The sequence below is a fragment of the Pygoscelis adeliae genome, unplaced genomic scaffold, assembly GCF_000699105.1.
Source record: "Pygoscelis adeliae isolate BGI_AS28 unplaced genomic scaffold, ASM69910v1 Scaffold88, whole genome shotgun sequence".
NCBI classification, from domain to species: domain Eukaryota; kingdom Metazoa; phylum Chordata; class Aves; order Sphenisciformes; family Spheniscidae; genus Pygoscelis; species Pygoscelis adeliae.
In genome coordinates, this window is record NW_008825616.1 from 4,338,733 (window position 1) to 4,362,206 (window position 23,474).

At 40.1% G+C, this 23,474-nt stretch overlaps 1 protein-coding gene across 1 annotated transcript in view; it reads left to right on the forward strand.

Moving 5' to 3' along the window:
* The window catches only part of DLEC1 (deleted in lung and esophageal cancer 1), a 42,849-nt gene that overhangs the window by 1,023 nt on the left and 18,352 nt on the right, over positions 1-23,474 (forward strand). Inside the window, exons 2-22 of the mRNA XM_009333318.1 lie at positions 543-683; positions 2,363-2,519; positions 3,058-3,168; positions 4,250-4,443; positions 4,705-4,922; positions 5,162-5,243; positions 5,827-5,914; positions 6,723-6,896; positions 7,673-7,809; positions 8,725-8,817; positions 9,921-10,011; positions 11,070-11,232; positions 13,015-13,207; positions 14,564-14,622; positions 15,158-15,332; positions 17,130-17,223; positions 17,458-17,588; positions 17,896-18,054; positions 19,941-20,080; positions 20,333-20,486; positions 21,990-22,100. Of these exons, the coding sequence (XP_009331593.1) occupies positions 543-683; positions 2,363-2,519; positions 3,058-3,168; positions 4,250-4,443; positions 4,705-4,922; positions 5,162-5,243; positions 5,827-5,914; positions 6,723-6,896; positions 7,673-7,809; positions 8,725-8,817; positions 9,921-10,011; positions 11,070-11,232; positions 13,015-13,207; positions 14,564-14,622; positions 15,158-15,332; positions 17,130-17,223; positions 17,458-17,588; positions 17,896-18,054; positions 19,941-20,080; positions 20,333-20,486; positions 21,990-22,100 (2,865 nt within the window). The remainder of the gene's footprint in view (positions 1-542; positions 684-2,362; positions 2,520-3,057; positions 3,169-4,249; positions 4,444-4,704; positions 4,923-5,161; positions 5,244-5,826; positions 5,915-6,722; positions 6,897-7,672; positions 7,810-8,724; positions 8,818-9,920; positions 10,012-11,069; positions 11,233-13,014; positions 13,208-14,563; positions 14,623-15,157; positions 15,333-17,129; positions 17,224-17,457; positions 17,589-17,895; positions 18,055-19,940; positions 20,081-20,332; positions 20,487-21,989; positions 22,101-23,474) is intronic.

Below are 23,474 nucleotides of genomic sequence, written 5' to 3' on the forward strand. Positions count from 1 at the left end.
CGGACAAGTGCACACCCCTGCGCACAGACACACACACACACACACAGACACACACACAGACACACACACACACCCCCACACACCCCTGCAGGTACCCTGGGGCACAGACACGCCCTGCGCAAAGCCTGGCGCACACACATAGACCCTCTACAGCGCTTGTCTCTCTCTCCCTCACACACACACCCCCACACACCCCCACACCCCACTCACACAGCCCCGTACACGCACACCCCCGCATAAACCGTGGCACACGCTGTGCGCGCAGAGAACTGTGTCCGCCACCGTCACCTACACGTACAGCCAGTACACAGCCTTGTGTACACACACACACACGCCTCCACACCTCAGCGTTCACGTGCGCACACGCAGCGTGTCCCCCTTTTGGGGTCCCTCCCAGGTGCCTTTCCCAGCCCTTTTCCCCCACTTTTCCTCCTTGGTTCGCTACTTCCAGCCCTTCGCAGGCGCCCTCGAGCCTCGCCCTGGGCCCTCCTCCGACCCTATCTCAGGCCATAAGCACTAACATCCTCATTTTCTTTCCTCAGGACATCTCCCACTTGCTGGCTGGCACCTTTGAGGACCTGTACACTGGAGATGTTATCGGGGTGGACATGGAGAGAAATTGGATCAAGTCCCGAGGAGGAGACGATGTTTATCATGAGACTTTTACCGAGGAGCTACAGAAGGTACCAGTCGAAACCAAGTCAGAGTTTGGAGCTCTGTTCAGCTTGCGTTGCTACTTTGTAATTTCTAGATCTTCTGTAAAATAAAAAGGTGGGGGGGATCCTAGAACTGACATTTTAATGGAAATTTACTTGCGCACAGTTTCCCACAGAACCTCTCATATAAATTAATATTCACCACATGCTCCTTCATGATATTCTCAGCTCTGGATGGCTTTTCAGACACAGAGTGAAATTAGTAAAACCAGTAGCCCTTTAAATGCCTATTCTACTGGCTGACAACTTCTCCCTGTAACTGCTGGTCAGTGTACTAGACTTCCTACCTTGCAATAAAGTATTCTCATGTGCTGCACTTTGAAACCAGATGCTGCAAATATTATTTATATATGCTCAACCTTAGTGGTGCGCTGTGACACGGAATCCATTAGCATTTGCAACGCTGTTTGGGAATCTTGGATGAAATCAACAGTAGAAAGGCAAAATACCTGCATTAATCATTGCTCTGGTAACTATTGTCGGTGTATAAAAGTAGAGGCTATTGCTGGGTGACTTGAGCAACAGGTATTTTTTCCATTTTGTGTCATCGTACCCTCTTCAAAGGTTATCAGACGTGAAAAATCTGAAGTTTTGTATTTCTTTTGAGTTATTTATCAATATATTGGTGGACACAGTATGTTCTGAGTAATAAATGGGAGTACTTCGGCTTGGATAAGGTTCATTTCAACTGACAGTACATGTTTGTAACATGTATGTTACAGCTGAACTAGTCACCCAAGGCTCTCTGTATCATCAGAAAAAGGAAAAAACCCACCAAACCAGGCATTTTTAGGGCACAATCCATCTGATCCATTTTAGGTAGCAACTTTGGCATGGGGTGGGATCATATCCTGGATTCCAGTGACAGTGGAGGGATCCCAGAATGAGCAGGACAGGAGGAAGCATCTCATTTTAGCCGAGGTGCATCCTACACTTTCTATTTAAAAAATTAAATGGAATTATTTGATTCTATTAAACGAATTATTTAATTCTATTAAATGAGCCAAAAGATTAAACCTTGTTACATAAAAGCTCTAGAGAAAGCCCAGTTAGGCTACAGATACTCTTGAGACCAATGTCTATCAGTTTCTCTTGGTGTTGGTCTTGTATGTCTCTCTGCCCCTGCTATATTCTCTCTTTAACCTACATTGATACCTCTTTGAGGCAGGATTTTTCTTTTTGACTTGTGCTTGTAAAGCACTTACCACACTGGGCAGAGTGATCCAAAATATGTCAGGAGAAGTGAGGTATCACTATTGGGACATTTTGGAGTTTTAGAAACCTTTCTAGTGACTAGGAGGGAGCATTCACTTTAAATTTAATCCTACACTTCAAGGCAAAATACAATGCAGTTGCTACTGTCCCACGGAAGGTAAAAGACAGACATTTCTCTTGTCCTGAGAGAGTCTCCTCATTTTTCACACATTTTTCTAGGGTAGTGCTTCTTACCCAGCACAAGTTAAATGATAGGAATGATGGTGTTTTAGCAGGCCAGTTTATGCTTGTAAAGTAATGATGTTTTACTGGGCTATCTGTATTTACCTCTGAAAGGCAAATAAAAAACCTTTATCTGCAAGGAGATCTTTAATAATTTGTGACAGCTCAAATCAGACTCATTTCTCTACGTTCATCCATGCCTGTGACAGCTTCTTGCTGAATATAAGTGCCGATTGACAGAAGCTGACATAGTAGAAGAGAACATCATTCAGGCCCAGGATCGAGCAAAAGCTGAAGAAGAAAGGGCCCTAAACGTGCTGAAGGCAGATGTGGGGGAAGATTTCCACAAAATGGGATTACCACCAGGTGAGGATTCTGGAAATACCATCTCTCCCCAGTACATGCTTATGGTACCTGGAGATCAATGCAACGTTTGTCTGAATGACTGGTAGGACTGACACTAGACTCAGTGAGCTTTTAGTTTGGCTTTACATCAACAGAACAACTTTGAAGGATTTCGTGCAGAGATTCAAGTAGAGTAACATCTGTTTGACACTGTAAGAAACTAAACGACCAGGTCATTTTCAAGGTATTAAATTTGCAATTAATGGCTTACCACCTAACTTTATTACAAGCATACATACAGATATGTAGCAGCAACAAACAGAGATTAAATGTTTCTCTGATGGCTGCATAGCTGGGTTTGAACTGAATTTAGAGTTGTGGAGACGCGTGTCCAAGTCTTGGGATTAAATACCAGTCTGTTGCTCTATCCAAATATATTTCCTGACAGTGATGAGTTATAAAGACAACATTACTTCGGATTGATCAGGATAGTGTATCTTAAGGGGCTAAGCTTTTGCATTTTTTTATTAATTGTTTTTTGTTTGTTTTACTGTTGCAGTGGCATCCTCTTTTAGGTGGATTGTGGATAATGAACTTCTCAGAAAAAATCATTTAACCTGCCCTGATGATTACATCACTGATAAATTACCTGTTACTAGAGCACCAAAAGGTAACTTTTAAAGCAGAGAATAATTTAGACTTTTTAGAACACTCTATAAGAATTGAAGCATTGGAGGATGTAGCAGATCTGAGTATATTTTTACAGTTTTCTGCCAAAGCAGAAGGGACTCTAGTGTTTCAAGCATAAAATTCCACTAAAGGGACATTGTCAAAATAAAATTGATAAATTAAAAATTATTGAGTTTAAATGTGCTTAAATATGAAATTTAATGGTGGTCGCACATTTGTTTACAGTTCTTTCCATCTGACACAAAAACTATATTAATTGTAACTGCTCTGCCTCTATTCAATTTCATTAGCCCAAAGCTGCAACTACATCTTCTATACAGAGAAGGGAAGTAGTTACATTAAAGTAAAAACTATTTTCAGTGAAATAAAATTGTATTCTTTATTTTGGGTTTAAAATTTTCCAGTTCTGGAAATATATCAGTTTAATTTGGAAATGAAGATCAGTAAGAAAAATCTTTTGGGCAATGTCAGGGCTCCTTTATTTCTTGTACTCATGTGTGAGCCGAGGTGAAAGGTTTTAGTATCATTAAAATGAAACTTTTCAGTCAAGTCAAAACAAACATTTCAGAGTAATCAGCTTAGTCACAAATTCCAAGATTTGGGTTTTTTTTTTCCATTGTAATTCCAAACAAAGCCAAAAATCTAACATCTCAGGGTTTCCTCTGAGGTGGCAATTTTGTTGTCTAACTATAGGAACATGGGACTAGATGGCACATCCTGTTTATGTCAATTTTCTGACTGTCTTAAGTCCATCATATAGATCTTTTTGTAAACTGAACAGGACATTCTAAGTCCCACTCACTTGTCAGATTAACATAGCTTTCTGAAAGTAATATAACTTTCTTTGTACATAGCTTGTTTAATTAGTTTTTCTAAAAGCTTTCTTATTAAAGTACTAAGCTTTATTTGTGCAAAATAAATTATAAATGTAAATTAAATTCTAGAGGATTTAAAGTGTATTTTTACCACCGACAAGACTAAAATAAATTATTAGCACTTAGAATAAGTGCTCATAATTCATGTCTTTCTCCCATAGAATTAAATTTTTCTTTAAATTGCAGGAAAATCAGAACCTGGCTACATCAAAGAGACATTTAGTTTTAAACTGCATGTTTCTTCAGGCTTGCGGGACCAGACGCCTGCAGAGATTGCACACCTACAGAAAATATCTGGTAGTCTGCCAAATGTGTCTTTATGCACATTAACTCTGCCTTCAACTCCAGACTCCAGCCACCAGACTAAAAAGACAAGTAAGGTACATTTTACAGATTTATTTGTTTTAGTCTGTCAGAACTGTAGGGCCTATTGCTGTTCCTGTAACAAAGGGTGAATATCAATGCATTGTTGATTTGGCTCCAGTACTTATTTTATTTGATGTTAAGAAAAGAGAAGTACAATATTTCTATATGAATTTTCAATGCTGTATAGCTTTAATTAGACATGTACAGATACCTTTTTCATCATCCTCAAAATTGCTGTGTTTAATTTTGCACCATGATCTCTTTGTTTTTCAAAGAAAACTAATGCCTCACAGAAGCTAGCCTGGAAAGATAGTAAGTGCAAAGCAGAGGGAGAAAGTGAGTGTGCTTACCTTGCCAAATTTGAGAAAAGGCAGAATTACTTGAAGAACCCCCGCTTTTTCCCACCAAATTCTCTTCATGGAGGCAAATCTCTGGTCATTTCTCAAGAAAAGGTGGAACAAACCATAGCCAGAAGAAAAGCAGAAGATAAAGGGTATGCAGTATATACAGTTTCTTGATTCTGAGCTGGAGCACACAGAGAGCTCCACTATAGAATTACTGTGGATTTACACATAGATATTTTAAGCTAAATGTCCGTATAGTCTCTTAGGAAACAAAGTATGTCTGTATGACATTTTGTTTTTGCTAAGGGATATATTTTGCAATTTCTCATGTTATCAGTATTTGAAGAACTAGGCAGTAAGATAATGTCTCCTTTTTTTTATCTTTCAGTGATACCTCATTTGTTCCTGTGTTTCTTGCCAATCCACCTACTGTTTTGTTTTCTGATTATGAAGTTGGCCGGGTTTATGAGGTGAGAACTTACTTCTTTGTAGAGAGTTAATTCTACTGCTGAGAAGCGTTATGTCCTGCCACAATCTACATATTTCACCCAATCTTTTGACTTTCTGCAGTTTAACAAAAGTCTGAGCTGCTTCTTTACATTGAATTAATGACCCTTTAGCTTCCTTGAAGATACTCTTTCAGACATGCCACTGACACACTAACCACTGAAAACTAAAAGGGACCTTTTTCAGTCTCTGCTTCTTTTTGGTAGTATCTGATTCAGCCTTTATTGAATAAACAGATTTTTAGGTTGGTTGTGATGATAACCGTCCCTGGAATGATGCAATGATAACCATCCTATGGATGATCCAACCATCCCTGGCAACATTCCAGGTCAGGTTGGCTGGGGCTCTGAGCAACCTGATCTAGTTGAAGATGTCCCTGCCCACGGCAGGGGGGTTGGACTAGATGACCTTCAAAGGTCCCTTCCAAACCAAACTATTCTATGATTCTATAAATTAGTTACTACTAGCAGAGAACTAGGGAATTGCAAACATTATAATGAGTGATGATAAATACAATGGAGTATTTTATTTTCTTTTTAAATGAAGATGACTATGGAGCTGCAGAACATCACTTCAACATGTCATCATGTAAGACTTATCCCCCCCTCTACTTCAGCATTTGCCATTGGGCCAGGTAAGGGTTCTTTTTACTGCCTTTAAGATGTTAACACATAAGAGATCTAATTTATCCGCTTGAACAAAGACTCTTCAGAGACATTCTGTTTGGTTCTGCTATCCGTAGAGCTCAGTTCTTTAGAAACTGAAGGTTGACTTATGTCTCTAGGACCATTCACATGCAACTCATAAGCAGATTCAAATGATCTAATGAGGAATTCAGGAAGACTAACTAACATTAAAGTGTTTGAAGATAAATTGAAATGTATCCATGGAATACCTAGATAGAGTCTTACCCAAAATTCATCTAGGAACAGACATAGTTTGCACTGAAATCATTAGGGGAGAGGGCAAGAAATAACATACCTCAGTTGCAGCAAGGAAGATTAGGTTAGAGGAAAGTTAAGAAAAACACCTTTCCTATAGTAGGATAGCCAGGCACAGGGATAGATTGCCTAAGGAGATTGTGGTATCTCAGTCACAACATTGGAGGAATATTTAGAAGAAGTTAGATGCCCCCATGTAAACCTTGTTGTCTTGTGGCAGAGGAAAACTGGGTAACGTCTCTAGGTTTCTCCCCACTCTGTTTTCTGTAGTTTTGAGAAGCATATTTCAGACAAAAAATCTTCTTTGAGTTCAGTGGAGGATACGCACATACACAGATTACACTGGCAGGCCTTTTGTGGTCCTTCGTTTTTATCAGCTTGACTTAGGCAATAAATGGGGAGAGTTTACAGGCACCTTTCCAGAGGGAGATGTGATCATAAATACATATGCCAATTTGGGAGGTTTTAATTTTTTTAATTCCTTGCATTTTTTTTTCCAAGGAAAATTTCCAGGAAAGGGAGGAATGATTGCTCCTGGGATGACATGCCAGTATACGGTCCAATTTATTCCTGAATATCTAGGAAATTATGAAGATTGTATATTAGTGGAGACTCAAGTATCAGAACCTCTTCTGATCCCGATCCAAGCTAAAAGACCACCTCCAGTATTAACATGTCAGTAATGCCCAGTTCTTAAGTTTCTCTAAAGTTAAATGGATTTGTTGGGCTTTTTTTTTTAATTTTACTGTCTCCAATTTTATGTCACAAAACAAATGTGGGGAAACTTGGCAGTGCTTTTTCTACATTTTGATATCTATCTCATTTTTACTCATAATAGATTTATTAGTTATTAAAGTGCAATCCTGTCAAGTTTTTCCTCAATTATTTTTGCTTGCCACATCAAGCTCATTTTTTTTCACTGTATTAGAGGAGTGAGCAGGAGCCACTTTTCTAGGTTTGTGTCTTGTCAATCCCTGAACTCCTGACTGTAATTACCAATCCTAAATGTTAAGGAATTAGTTATAAATATTTGATGCTATTAATTAATATTCATGGAATGTTACATTAATTATATATGGATATGACATATCTGGAGGATATCTAGCCTCAACTGTAAAAGTCAGGATTACTTTTGCAGAAACTTGCTTTGATTTTTTGTAAATTCACCTTTCCTGTTATACTGAGCTGTTTTAAAAATCATCTTACTTTTTGTCATCATTCAACGGAGTCTTTAAGTAGGGAGCACCATTAAAATGTAAGATGAATGTAGAAATATGCACCTCATACTGTTTAACTTTCAAATGGAAAGAATTTAAGGCTTTTTAGGATTGCAGCACCTCGCATATTCATATGCAGTAATGTTGTCTTTAACGAGTTATTTAAGAACTGACTTTGCCAGCTGCTAGCCTGCACTGTCTGTGTAGTCTGATTTTCTGTGTTACTCGTTGCAGTGCCTCACATTATAGACTGTGGTTCCTGCCTTGTTGGAAGAATAAAAGTAACAACGATTTTGTGCAGAAATGAGGGATTTAGCACTGGGAAGTTCTGTATAATGCCAAAGAAAGCCTGGCCACCTCCTAATTTCAGGGTGAGTGATTAGAAAGGAAATACTGGACATGGTATGGTATGGATGCCCTGACATGAAGGTCTTTAATCTAGTCGTGGTATATTAGCACAGAAGTCATAAGGCCTTGCTGGGGACATCTGTATTGTTCCATTGCCTCAAGGATTCGTATTTATCCTCGAGACCAATCTCCCTGGATGTCTGTACCTCCTCCTTGTGCTCCGGCTTGCCTCTGGAAGAAGTTATCTTGCTCAGTGGTGAGGTAAACTCAGGCATAGATCAGGGAAAGGACAACTGGCTTGAACTTTAATCTCACCCTTAAAGCAAATAGAAATGCAATCAGTTCTAGCATTGCTTGAGCTAATTTCCTCCCCCTCCCTGCCAAAAATACCACTTACTGACCTTGCTGCACCTGTAGACCCTAGCAGTCCACTCCAGTACTGCTCTGTCTTTAGCTTTCCATCACAAAACAGGGTCTAAGTGAAACAGACAAAGAAGATAAGATGTGACTGGTAGATTGGCATTTTATATGCTGGAGAAAAGGCTAATGGGATAGCTGATGTGCCAGATTGTCCCCCCTGAAATGCTTTACAGTTCCAATTCCAAGTGAGTCACAAGCATGGAGAAACAGACAGAGCTCCTATGCTCAGGCATAGCTGTTCTGTGAACACGAATATTAGGGCTCCTGACACTATCATTTGTCTTTGGAGACGGCACCTTCCCTCCTGCTTTCACCAAGGTAATTACAAAGCATGAAGCATTTCTTCTAATTAAGCCATATACGTAAGCCACATACTTTTGAGATGTGTGAAAAAAATTACAGTAAGAGGTAGAACAGTGGTGGTGTAGTATACTGCCTGGTTTAGGTAACCCTGTATTTCAAAAACAACAACCTGATCAATTTAATTTTTTTTCTTTTTTTTCTTTTTAACAACTTAGGCTGTTGCCACTCTTGGTTTTGTGATACAAGATCCTTTTGGGATGCATCCTGCTGTTTTTGAGCTAGCTCCAGGGCAGAGTACAACAGTAGAGGTTAGTACCAACTGCTATAGAAAGTATTTGTACTTTACCAAATACATTAGCAAACAAGACCATTTTAGAAGATCTTGGCTGGACCTTGCAAATTTGGGTTTGTGTGAGCAAAAATGTTCAAACCCTTTTGTGCAATTATGCTGGAAGAATTGCAATTGTGAGTCTTAGTGGAGAGTCTTTCACTGCCTTACTTCACTCCAGCTGGGGCGTCAAGTCGAAGAAACTTTTCCTTTCTGAGCTTCCTCGGAAAAAAAGGACATTTTGGGAAAAAAAGTCTTTCACTGTAGAGAGCAGGTACAAATCCTTCACTTATGCTGTGCTTTCCTGAAAAAGATCCTGCAGTAGGTATGTATTACTGGTTGCCACCACTGCTTTCTCTGATGTGGGCCACATTTTATTATAGCATCACTGTGGGGAGAGGACGAGTGATATGGAGAGTGTGGCTAGCCTCCAGGCCTTCCTTTCTCCAGTACCTCCTGGCTGTTGATAAGAGGAATGGGTCAGGCAGGTGTGGATAAAGGAGAAACGTTTCTCCTCCTTTTTTTCTCCCCAGGTGCATTGCTTCAGCAGGGCCAGGCACACGTGGGAGAGAAAGAGGAGGTAGATTTAGCATGGGTTGTGTTTGCAGGCAGTAATGGATAAGAGGCAGAATAACCATGGTGCATGTTACACAGCCAAAGGTTTTGGCCCCTGAACCATTTTTGTTGAGGTGGAACTCGGGGAGGGCACCCAGCAGCTGCCTTGTTCACACTGTTGTAGCTTGACAGGCAGTGGTGGCATTGCTCAGTAAGTGACTGAGGGCAGATCTGATTCTGAGGGTGCAATTTGTACAGCTAACCCAGTAGACTGCCCACCTCTCCAGTGACTACAAAGGCAGCCTCTGGTGGCCATCCAGATACACACATGTAAGTTTAGTGACCCAGAAAACACGTATTTCTTTCTGGTCTGTATTAAGGGAATGTGACATTGTCTGTTTCTCGCAAATGTAAGATTTAATTACTAATCACTAGCACTGTCCTTTAGTGAACATTTACGAATTGAACTTTATTACTTCCTGGAGAGAAATCAGTTACAGACATCACTATTTCACTTCTCTCTTTCAGGTAGTGTTTTTCCCTTCTGTTCCAGAAGTCTCACAGCAAACATACACCATTGTTTGTGACAATTGCCAAGTCAATGACGTTACAGTCACAGGTTTGTTTCTAACACCGTAGATATTCAGATATTGTGAGTGGTGGTAGATGGCTTGAAGTGATGGTAACATTTTATGTAATTGGATTAAGCAAATACTTTGTCCCCTGATGGTGTTAAATGCTAAGCATTTATTATTATTATTATTATTATTATTACTGCTCCATCCCAGTGCATGAAATAGATGGGATTCAGAAAGCACTGAGCTTTTAACCCGCTGTAGCCAAAAATCCAAATGGAAAATGTCACCAGCAGAAAAGAAAACCTGTTATTATTATTATTATTATTATTATTACTGCTCCATCCCAGTGCATGAAATAGATGGGATTCAGAAAGCACTGAGCTTTTAACCCGCTGTAGCCAAAAATCCAAATGGAAAATGTCACCAGCAGAAAAGAAAACCTGTTGTCAGATGCAATTCGTTTCTTAGACTTTTGTATCAATAAGATAACATGACAAACTGTAAAAAAATCAGCTTTAATAGGGCAGAAATACATTTGGGTGTGAAGCAAATTTGGGGCATATCTTGGATTAGGGTATTCAGGAGAGATAGGCAGTCTTTGGATTAGCTAATGAAACCAGTTGAAATTCTGTAAATGTTACTGCTTGTCCTGTAATGAATTGTGAGTGCTATAACATTAGCCTTGACTTGCAGTCTATTTAATCACTTTACTACAGGTATTTCCTTTGGAAATTTTTTAATGGTGTATTTGCTGCTTATTTGTATTTTAATATACTGCTCAAAACATCTGGGAACCACATTATCAACCATTGCAAACATTCTGCTCACTTCAGTAAAATGATGCTGATGTAAGTGAGCTGAGGTTGTGGCCCTGAAATCCAAATCTGTTAAATTCATGAAGAGAAGATCTCTATTGATATATGTTGATGAACAAAGAACATCAGGAAAATGTTGTACAATTAACACATTGGAGTTCTGAAACTTGAGGAAACACCCGATACAATCAGTAATGGCCATTGCTGGCATTTGCTGTTAATGAGTAATATGAACAATGTTAATAGCCAGATGGTAAACAGTAATACCTACTTATTTCTTCAAGGGGTTGGACAGCTGATAGCTCTGGAGCTTTTGTTCGTCACGGGTGGAGAAAGCAAACCTGAACCCGGTGAAGTTACTGATGGAACAGCACAGCATCTCATACTATTTGACCCCCAAAACCCACACACCAGCGAGGAGAAGAAATTGGTTATAAGAAACTCTACGTATGTAGCTACTATTAATAGAGTAATGCTCTGCAGTCTGAACATACTGGTAGGGATCTCATTTGTGATACCATGCTCTCTCAAGCTGGAGAAACCTTCACGCACTTGCTAAACTTCGTGCAGAAGCCTTGCTTCTTTTTGCTCCATTGTTTAGTAATTAAAGTTCAAGGATACGCTTGTAAGAGCAGGAACATTATATATAGATCAAACATTATGGCAACCATTAGCCATACCATTTGGTTCATACACTGCCAAGGTCAATATATTTGCCTCAGTATAGATAAATCTACAACTGCCAAAGATTCATAAATATGGATGGTTGCAGGAAATATTTAACAGGGTCATCCAGATGGGATTTATCTAACTTTATATGTCTACAATGTATACTTGTGCAACTGAGCTAAGCACCCTATACTCTTTTCCTTTCGTAGTGCAGGGAAGTAGATGCTTTTAAGGATGCAATTCTGACCGTAGACATCTCCAATAGAACAAGACATAATGCATCCTGGACTCCACTGGATCTCCACTGATTAAAACGGGAGCCCAACGTAACTAGCTCATCTTAAAATGTTCCAATGATTCCTACTACTGAGTCCTAATAGATTTAAATATAAACTCTATTTGAAGTCAAGGAATATGTCCCTATGTGCAATTACATTGTACTGAACATAGTGGAATCCTGATTTTGATCAAAATCAGCTGGACAATAATAGAAGTACACTGATGTGCCTGACTGCAGTAGTTAGAGGCTGCAGACCACCAAAGCAGTGAGGAGGTCAGTGCTGGTTTTAGATACATTCATGTAAATTTCTGCTTGCTACAGTGAATTTCTGGAAGTTTGTTTTGTGGCCTGGAAACCACACATGCATTAATGCCAGAACAGAATGCTGTTTGGGTATAGAAAGTGTGATTCAGTGAACTGGATACTGTAAACTGATGAAGGATGTGACTATGCCAATTTCCACATTTTCTCTGTGTTATAATCATGACAGCAGTCCCTGCACGTCTGGTGTCAGCATTTGTATGAAACAAAGCTGGATAGGCTGAGACCGAACTCCACAGAAGCAGGAAAGAGAAAACTTTCTACTGCTATAGAAAGTGATACAAGAAATTGTACATGTTCAGTTTTATGTCATTGATACTCACTTTCCAATTCCAGTGTCCTTCCTCCCCTTAGTAAGGCAACGTTTTTGAGGTCAGTATGAGCAAGGTTTTAAAACTCATGAACACAGTCCATGGAATACACTTCTGCTGAAGCAATCCAGTTAAGCAAGCTTTTCTGGATTACAAAGAATGTTGCAGAGCCATTGCCATAATCTTAGCTGGAGCCCCTGTGTTTCTTGATAAGTTAAAGGCCACAGCTTGCACTTGGATTAAATTCAGAATGTTATGTAGATCATCAGCAGTGATCCTATGCAAACATACTGATATCAGCAGGAATGTCCCGTTGATCTCAGATTCTTGAAAGAAGAATTGTAGAGTTTCCTAAAAGTTGCATTACATGACAAGTTAAATAAGGCAGAAAGTGTTAACATATCTTGCACATTTATATAATTTACTTCCATATATTAGCACATTCTTTGTACAATTTATATGCTCTGACTCTATGCTGCCTCATCAGCTTTGTAGCTCACAAAGACTGGTAAGTCTAACCCCTGTAATTCTTAAGGAGAGGAATTCCCTACATGGAAAAAGGAACTGAAAATTTTCTCCCAATATTTTACTCAAAAAGATCTGATTTTTTTAATCATAGCTTTTTGTTGTTTATTGATCTCTTTGCAGCCACATAGAACTTCCTTTCTACTGGAAGATAATAAAGCCTAATCTGAAACCATTAATACCAGAAGAAACTGCAGACTTTATGAAGCTCAAATACAATCGAGACACAGAGTTGGCCTTCTCCCTAAATCCTGAGCAGGGAGTTTTGCTTCCCCGTGCTGATCATGAGTTTATTCTCACTTACACTCCACAGGAGGTATAGCTTATGATTCCTTCCTATCTACAAACTCCAGCTGTGTATTTTTATGCAAGTCATAAAATCCTTGCTGTGCAGCTTTCTGAATTAAATTTAATTAGCTGGTACTATGCTCTGATAAACAGTGTTCAAAATGTAGAAAGTTACTAAAATAAAACATGTTTTGACTGCAAAATATGAGACAGTTTCTGATCTCATGTCATTTTTCGTACTGACTGGACACAATTAATTTTACACGGAAACTGTGGACACATCCTCACAGCTGCAGCTGTGCCGGCTGGTAAAGTTACCAGCTCCTCCACAATCTCCTGACCCTTCCCATCTGCTGAGTGAGCTGCTTTGGGGATGTGCCCCATACCTACTGCAGCCTGAACAAGTTTGGTTAGCAAACAGTGATTATTTAAACTGTTTCCAACTGTAGCTTTTTGGGGCTGAAATGGGTCCCATGAACAGCTGTGTGATAAATTAAGGGGGTAGTAGTAGCCTTTGGCAGAGAAATGATGGTGTGCAGCTGTGGGTAAAGAGGGGTGCAACCATATTTGAATGCAGCTGTACCAGTGACTGTTGTCTTAGTTTCTGCTCTGCTGTCCGTGTAAATAAGGAGCATGAGCTCACTCTATTTAAAGAAACTCGATCCGAAGTAAGCCCAAGAGTGGGAATATCCCATGCTGTGGTGATTGACAGACATAGGAATACCTCAAATAAGTATGAAAGAGAAACTATCTGGGTTTTTAAAATACTTTAATTAGTTAATAGAAAAATATATTAATGATGTTTTAAATATTTTAATTTGTTAACAAAAATATATTGAATTAACATATACACTTAAATTAATACGTCTCTACAAACAAATGAATCTTTTGCAAAGCCCTGCAAATTTAAGGCCTGCTTCTGTGTTTCCTTTTTTTCCCCCATTAGGATATTGAAGGCATCCTCTTTTCCCATAACAGAAAAGTAGTGTTTCTTACTCAAAATCGGATTGATGGTCAATTAAGCTAAATACCCTGGAGTGGTTAGAAGAAACTTTTAGTTAGTACAGCAGTACTGATCTTAATTTGGGGAGCCTTTGCAGATGCTTGTGTGTAGTATGCAATATACTAGGGAAATAATAACAGGCATGTCAAAAATGAGTGTTTTTCTTGGAACCGTACACCATGAGATCAGAATCTGGCTTAATATTTTGCAGTCAAACATGTTTTCTTTTAGCAACTCTAAAGTTTGAATATTGTTTATCAGAGCTTAGTACTCTGATGATGATCGTTCATCCTTTAAATATAAACTACTTTTTCATTTTTTTTAATCCTCAGCATAATTGATTACTTGACATTAAAATCCTCTCCTTCTTCATGTGTGTAGCTGAAGAATTATCACAGCGTGATTCAGATGGTACTGAGGGACATCCCAGAATCACCTTGGTAAGCTGAGAAACAGTATTTTCCGGTAAGATGTGTAGCTACATTTTAGCTATGCTGTTACATTAAGTTACTGGGATTCTTCATCTTTCTGGTGATGATGGACTGACAATTATAAAGGATTTTATCTGCACAACCAATAGTGGTACAAAGAGTGTCTCTGTGATCTTCCCTCACGTCTGAACACATGCCTTAGCCCTAGCTAGGGCTGCACCTCTCTTGGAAAAAGATTATACTGTCATTTTGTCTGTTCATTTTCCAGGCTTTCTGCTGAGATTTCCAGCAGGTTTTCCTGGTATTACTATTTGTCACTGCAGCCTATGACTTACGTACTAGTTCGTGAACAGACTGGGACGACTAGAGTACATTAAAGAACTACTGTAATTTTTCCAGTTTTTAATTGTCCCCAGCCTGAGCGAACTGCACACGGGCAGTCTGTGGTTGAGAAACTTTTGATGATTTTCAGTTTTGATCTGGCAATTAAAAGATGGGAACCAGTTTAAGATGCTTAATAGTTCTACCATATTTCCTCCCAAAGTTTAGTAAAAGAGGGGATGCTTCAAAACATCCCAGAATACAAAGCAGAGGATGTAATAGCATTGGAAATAGAAGTTAAAGGATCAACAGAACCATTTCATCTTCTTCTGGAACCATACGCCATTATCATCCCTGGAGAAAACTTTATTGGTGTAAATGTCAGAAAAACATTTAAGGTTTGTTTGCTTTTGACTTTATTGTTATCATGTGCTTTGTGTCAGTAGATATCATAGGTGTTATTAGAAGATATCAGACAATCCATGTTTTTTTAGTTTTTCTTAAATATTTTTAAAGGAGACCGTGACTCCAGGAGGGTCTGTACTGAAATCCTCTAGGAAGCCTCCTTAGCCCTACACTCTGGGCAGCAGGCTTTGTTCTTTTTTCATCTCCCAAGTTTGATACCACAGAGTTTTACCCTTCTAAATGTTTTTCTGGGTCACAAACCTGTTGCTTACCACTTTGTCACTCCTGTAGAGTAAAAAGTTTCCAGCTGGGAGGAATAGCCAATGGATGATTAAGTTACTTCATGAACAGAGGCACTGTTCATTCAAAGGACTACAGCAAGCACAGAAGAGCTACAAAAGTCACATATGCTGCAGCTTACTAGACCTTATTCTTTCCTGCAGGTTCTGATAATTTCTGTTTGACCATTATGGGACAGACTGCTGCTGCAATTGTCCACTCACTCAGTGTCCTCATCACTATAGATCAAGATCCTTTTGATTTTAGACTCACTTGGGAAAAATAGGCCTGTTAGCAAAAGCCAGGCAGGAAGACATTTCCCAGTTAATGGTCTTCCCATTTTTTCTTAAAGATACTGCTAATCAGCATTTAGTTTTATGCTTTCTCTTCCTAGAAGTTCTTTTCCAACTTAAGACAACCATTTCATACTTTCCAGTAATCCGGTATAGCTACACATGTGGTATAGGTAATTAAGTCACTTACTGGTAATATAATTTCATTCCTCACAGTTTCCAATTGTTTTTTTAGTCTTAAAAAGATAAGAATTTGAACCGTGCTTAGAGATAATTGTGCTTCAGAGAACAAAGTTATTTGCTCTAATTAAGAAATAATGTCTGAATAGATCTGAAGAGCAGGCCAAAGATTTCAAGCGCTCATATCTCCCTCACAAACAGATCCTTTGGCAAAAAAAGGCTGCTCTCAGAAGAAGGATTTGAAGTTTAAGCTTTGAAGTTTTGTAACATTTTTGAAAAATGGAGAAGTTGTTTAAAAGGCTTCAAATATGATAAAGTTCTTGAAAAGAATGGTTAATTGATTTTCTTTAAGTTTCAGAAAACACCTTCACTAGTGTGAACGTAGCCACTGAGTTCACCTGACTAAATACAGTGCTTTCAGCATAGATCTCCACATCTGATCTACCTGCTCTAAACTTTCCTTAGAGTCCGTGGAGATCTGGTTGGCAGCATCCAGGGGGTGATTCATCTCATCCCACAGGCTAAAACAGGTCAGAGGAATTGCTCCCAGCATTGTCTAACTGGCTTTATTTTCAGAAAAGAGAATTCCTAGGAGATGAGGTCAGATGTAGAGCTCTTATCTATTTTGCAGACACCTGAAATCCAGTCAGGTGGATCCTACTTCATCTTGTCCTTGTTTTACATCACAGAGGAGAAAGGAAAGGGAGGACACAGCATTATCATGAAAATGACAATAGTTAGTGCATGGCATTGGGTTAGTACTGTTCAAATCAGAGGCTGGATGAAGTTCTGTGCCTTTCCACTCTTACCGTGCTCAGTTTATTTCAAGATTCAGGTGAAGATACAGTATGTTGTAGCTAGATTCAAGGTATATTAGTAGGTCACAATGTTTAGTGGAGATCAAGATAGAGTTTGCAAAGTATGCGATGTAAGACTTGCAATACCTAGTTTGCAGTGCATCGGTACTCTCAGCAAATTGGCTTGTTGCTATGCAAGCTTAAAGTGCATTAATTCTCTTGTTGCTTTTAATTGTTTTAGATGTGGAGTAACAGCAAATCATTGATCAAGTACACATGGGAGAAGATCATTCCCTGCGACATCATGGAAGTTGAGCCTCATACTGGCGTCATAGGTAAAGCTTCTGTGACTTGCAAGCATCAGTTAATGGCAGAAATATTTAAAATAGTACGAGCAGAAGAGAAAAGTCACAGAGCACTGTAATGCAAGCTGCAAAACAAGACCCGATCCCCAGTCCACTGGAGCCAACAGGAGACTTAATTTGGTTCCAGGAGTTACAGTAACAGGCTTGCAGCAGGTGGTTTCTTTGCAAAATGGTGAGACAGGACCCTGAATTTTTCTTTTCTAGATATGAATAAATGCTGTGAATTTGAACTGGCAATTACTGGAAGCAAACCTGGGTGCATCAGCCGTAACCTGCAGTGTAAAATTGAACACTGTCCAGAGCCAGTTGTACTGCATGTTGAGGCCGCTTTTAAGGTAAGGACAGTTCAGTGTTGCGGGATGACTAGCTGTGCGCCTGGCTGTTGTCCATATAAAGATTTTTGCCTCTTAAAGGCCTGAAAAATCTAAAGCAGTTACAAACAGGAGGTATTTTTGCTGTCTAGTAACTATTGAGTCAATGTTGATACTCCCATGACAATAAGATTTTTTCTGTATTACACACAATGCATTTGCTTTCTGCTATTCTCTGTGAAATTGAACATTAATCTTAGCTAATGTATGCTTCTTAATTAGCAGTTTTGGCAGAAGCGTCCATTCTGACATCTGTTTCCTGGTGTCCTAGGGTCCACTTCTTTGTATCGATGTTCCATCGCTCTGGTTAGGTTTGATTAAGCAGGGTCAGAGTGTGTTAAGAACCTTTGAGATCAAAAATCTATGTCAGCTGCCGGCACAATGGACAATGCAAGAAAGCCAGGTTTGTCTAGCTGAAAGGAATGAAGAGGTAAGTCACTGCTATAGCTGGCTATGCTCCCTCTTTAGCTATTTCTTCCTTACACTTAGGAGGTATAATATTCATTCCAGATATCAAAAGTTCTAATTTCTGTGACTTCTTATGAAGCTGGTTCTGCACAGTTCCAGAAGTGCACAACTTCTTTTGAGATTAAATGCTTCTTTGCAATTTTTCTCTATTTCCATTTATTACAAGTCCCCTGCCAGCCTGATCCAGAGACATGGAGTATTTCCTGTATGACAGTGATTTCATCTGCTGCTGATCTAAATAAGGGGGCAAGACTTTATCAGAACTGACACTGCTAAACACTCCTCCCACGCACCCACATCAGCCTCTCAGACAAGAATCTCAGCTCCTACTGAATCGGGCCTTTTGGCTTTAAACAATAGCTTTGAAACACGCAGGTGTCTCCCAAAATGACTTCTTACCACAATGAATACTAAAACTGTTGTTTAGTATTATCTAGGCTGTGATGTGTCAAATGCAGTCCATTCCAGTCTTTGACTTCAGAGCTCATTCCACCGTTTCGTATGAAATAACTAAAGCAGCTTGGAGGTAATACTGGTGGCAAAGAATGGAGTGAGAGCTGCTATCTGCAGACCATCACAGATTCCTAAAACTAAAAAAAAAAAAAAAAAGACAAAATGCTTATTTTGATTATTTGTGGCACACAATGGGCTTTGTAGCTAGACTTCTCCTTGGTGTTATGCATTAAAGGGAAGTGAGGAAATCCAGCCTCTGGGGTAAGTGCTTTTTGTTGTAATGAAAAGCCAAATTCTACCTCTAGGGCTCTTTACATAATTACCCGTGCAAGGAATTGAGTTCACTTGTTTCATGGTAAAATTGGTCTAAACGCTGTTCAGATGTTCTGTTTTTCTGGACAGACTGTCAGTTTTGCAATGAAGAAAGGAGCTTGTTAAGCAGGGACTTTCCATTGACCATCAGGAGATGGAAGCTTGTGAGAAGTTTTACTGTATCCCCATGAGTTCTTGAGCTTTTTCTTTTCTATATATCATGTAGATATTTCACTAACTTTGGGTGAAAGTTGATGGCAAAAAGAAAAGATTTATGAGTGGTGGTTATGGCAGCCTTGCAAAACAATTATGTGTGTGTGAGTATATATCCCTTTTCCACCAGAACAATCATAATCAGAAGTGCCTGACTAGGGATAGGGGTGCCCTGGAAGAGACCCTGTCCTCACAGTCCTCAAGCCCTTACTTCTCACTGTTATTCCTTTGTCCCCTGCCATTCCCAACAATTCCCAGAACCCCAGAGAGATTTTAGACTTAATCTCTTGAATTTGTCATCCCAGAGCCCATTCATATACCAGTGAAGATCATAGATCAAGCGCTTCCTTCCTCCTGCATAAGAGCTACCCCTTTCCTTTCCTGAACCTCTCCAGCCCCCACCCCACACTGGTGCTCTTTCTGTTTCCACTCCTCCAGCCCTCCTTTCTCAACCTTCTGCCCCAGAATCTCCCCAACTTGTGGCACCTTGCATAGCTGCTGCTCAACCCCTCCACTTGGGAGGAGACACTGCTGCTGCTGCTGACTTCTTCTTCACGTTCCCCTTCACTCCAAGCACAGGCATCCCTGTTATGCCCTTGGCTCTGACTACCCTTCTCTTAGGCCATTCCCTGTTTATTAGTGTCCCCATAGAAGCGAAGTCCTGCCTCCTTGTCTAGCCAGGTTTTCACAAAGCTAGCACTGTGCTTTCTCAAATCAACCCAGGTGGGACTCTAGAGGCAGAGAGAAAGGACGTCTGAGGAAAAACTAGGCACATGCAAGTCCTAATCAGGTTGTAGCAAGTCAGCTACAGCATTTTTCACTTGCTTTGCAGGCATCAAAGAAATTTCTGTTTCCTCTCTCCTCTCTTAGGTGTCTCCCTTTACCATTCAACCGTCTGCTGGAGAAATACCTCCTTTGGGTATATGCAGTGTGTCAGTTCAGTTCATGTCATTGCTGTGCCAGCGTCTCCAGACAGTATTAGAACTAGAGGTAGAAAATGGAGAAGGAAGGTAAGGGGGAAAAGTGGCATTCCGCTTTGTTTTTTCCTGAGATTCGCATGTGATTTTCACTTTAGGTAGTTTTATCTCCTAAAACAAAACTATGTAGCAGGAACTCAGAGTGGGGTTGTGTAACCTATCAATGAACTATCCAATCACTAATATTGCTAAATAAACATAATCGTCATTCTTTCCAACATGCTGTTGTATGTCTAGCACATTTCATTACTGATAACAATAGACCATCTGTGTGTTTATTTCCAGTCATCTTCCTGTTTTTGTTGAAGTTCAGACCCCCCAAGTATGCCTGGTATCTAGTCATCTAGTATTCACTGAAATTTATACTGGAGTTCCTGCCAAAGCAACCAGCAAACTTTTTAACCAGACACTGCTACCAGCAAAATACTTATGGGGAAAGGTAAATGCGCTTCTAATAGATGAAGAATACAGCAGGGATGGAAATTGTAATTTCTATCAAAATACAGACTACTCTTAAAAGCTTTTCTGATGTATCCTTTGAGTAGTGATTCCTGTTTTTCTGGCTTACGAGTAAGACTTCAACTTGAGACCAGCCTTGAAAAGATTAACTACCAGTTGATATTAATATGTTCTTACTGTCTGTGGATCATCCCTGGGAGAATGAGTGGGCAGAGATGTGAAGGGAAATAGGATGGAAGCTACCAGAGTATTAAACAAAGTACCGTGGCAGTTTAAGGTTTGCATTTAATTCAGTAGAGCAAAGAAACAATGGTGCTTTTGAATTGTGTCTAAATTTTGCTTAAATTTTACATTCTGGGTGGGACTCAGCTCACAGATTAGGACCCCTAAATTTAAGGTCAGTATGTAAGCTATGGTCTGAACTCTCTTTTCAGCCAATGGAAATCTGAGCAGGAAGTCAGTCAGTAGTATACATATGCTTAGTGTCATTGTGGGTGCTGTAGAGTGTTCTTCCTCACCTCCAGGCATCACTCAAGAAGCGTGGTCTCTTGCAAGTCCTGTCACACCAGCCAGCCATGCTTGTATGGCTCGGCTACCCTCTGTGCCTGTGTTTAGGCAACTGAATCCTACCCCATCTATACAGTCAACGGAGTCCAGAGAAGTATTCAGTTCCCCATAAAATGGACACCTACTTTGATCTGCAGAATGCTCTCGAGCACATACTAACTGGATGTCTGTTGGCTACAATGGTAGTGTTGACGCCCACTATGCATACAATTAGGTTAATTAGCCTGTAGGCTGAATTCTACTGTCAGTGCCTTGGTCATTCAGATCTACTCTGACATCTAGGGTTCAGCTCGGTTGCCTACATAAAAGCATTCAGTGCCATCTGAGATGTCCTTAGGTGCCCAAGACATCCTAACTGAGCATGTGGATGATATAGGACCTATGGGGAAATGTTTTGGAACAGCTGGAGCCTAGGAGGGATATCCACAGTATTCTACATGGTATCTGATGTTTGCATGTGAGCAACCAAGTTGAACCCCTGGATTCATGCCATGTGCGTTTAGTCAATTGGGGAAGGTGCAAACACTAGGATTGTCTCTGTAGGCCACCTCTGTAGTCAGTGGAGAGAGATATGGCACCTGTAGGATCCTGCTCCAATATCAGATAGGTTGACTTAACCCTGGAAAGGCTTGTGACTGTAAAAGGGACAACAATGACTCTGCTCCCAGCCCGGATGCCTCAGTTGAGCACCTGAAGTCATTTGGAATAAATGTAACGTGAGGATCTTGTCAACCATGGGGGAATTGTAAAGCAAGCCTCATCTCAACAAACTGTATGTGTTGCTATCTGAAAGTGTCCTAAACCTTAGAATAACTGTTTTTTTTATAGTCCTCTTTGATCTGAAGAGAAAATCTGAAAGAATCAGTGCTAATGAATTAGGAGAGTTAACTGAATGTCTGTCCTTTCTGTTCGGCAGCTCATTGGAAGTCAAGCAGCTTTCTGCTCCGTCACTGTCTCCCCGGCCAGTGGCACCTTAGGCCCAAATGAAGAAAAACAATTCTGCATAGAGCTGTCAGCTAACATCGTGGTAAGTTTAAAAATTGATGCAATTTTATCAAAACAGCAACACTGGCATTCTCACCTCACCTCCATCTGGCAAAAGGAAGGATTTTTATATGCAAAATATAATGCACTTTTTTTCTGTACAGTATCTCTGAAATTGCTTTGCTTTAGAGGTAACTGTGGTTGAAGGCAAGAATTAAATCAGTCCACATGGTGTGCAATTTTCTATCCTACCTCTTTGTTTCCCAACTGTTCTTGTTTTCTTTCTTTCTTGAATGCCTTTTCAATTACTCTTAATGCTTATCACTTTTCTTAGAGCATACAGATCCTCACTTCGGATTATCCCAAATGAAATGTAGCAGACTGGCATATATAGTACACATTTGGTTTTCTGACTGCAACTGGGCTCGTGACATTTTGATATTTGAAAACTTAAAAGGGGCTGATGGGACTGAGAGTCTACAAAATAGGGTGTAGACTGCAGAGTTTACAAACTTCAGGAATTCAGCCATAGACTTTATGGGGGCATTCAAACAGCTGATTTAATGCAACTAAATAAAGGAGCTTCCTATAGGTATGGTGTATTAGTTCCCATTACAGTTGCTGGAGACCCAAGTTTCATTTGTTCGTCTAAAAATAGGTGTTCAGTACTATCAGAGATGCCCTAGAAGATCTCAGATAGCCATGTATGTCTGGCATGTGTGGCACAGGATCCCAGTAAACTTGAGCTTTCTTCATGGAAAGCTGGAAGCTCAACAGGACATGTTGGGCATCTGAAAGGGCACTTTTGCATGTGGCTGGGGAACTGAATGGCATCCGAGCCACCTACAAGAAAGGTTGTCTCTGCATTGTAGGTGAGCTAGATGCCCCAGTACCGTTGATGAATCAGTGGAGATTCAGAGCTCATACTTGGAGTTCACCTTTACAGATGAACTCAAGAGCTCTGTGGTGGGTTAACCCTGGCTGGATGCCAGGTGCCCACCAAAGCCACTCTATCACTCCTCCTCCTCAGCTAGACAGGGGAGAGAAAATATAACGAAAGGCTCGAGGGTCAAGATAAGGACAGGGAGAGATCACTCACCAATTACCGTCATGGGCAAAACAGACTTGACTTGGGGAAATTAGTTTAATTTGTTAACAATCAAAATCAGAGTAGGATAATGAGATAATAAAAACTAAATCTAAAACACCTTCCCCTCACCTCTCCCTTCTTCCCAGGCTTAACTTTACTCCCAAATTCTCTATCTCCTCCCTGCCTGCGGCGCAGGGGGACGGGGATTGGGGGTTACGGTCAGTTCATCACACATTGTTTCTGCCGCTCCTTCCTCCTCGCACTCTTCCCCTACTCCAGCATGGGGTCCCTCCCACGGGAGACAGTCCTCCATGAACTTCTCCAGCG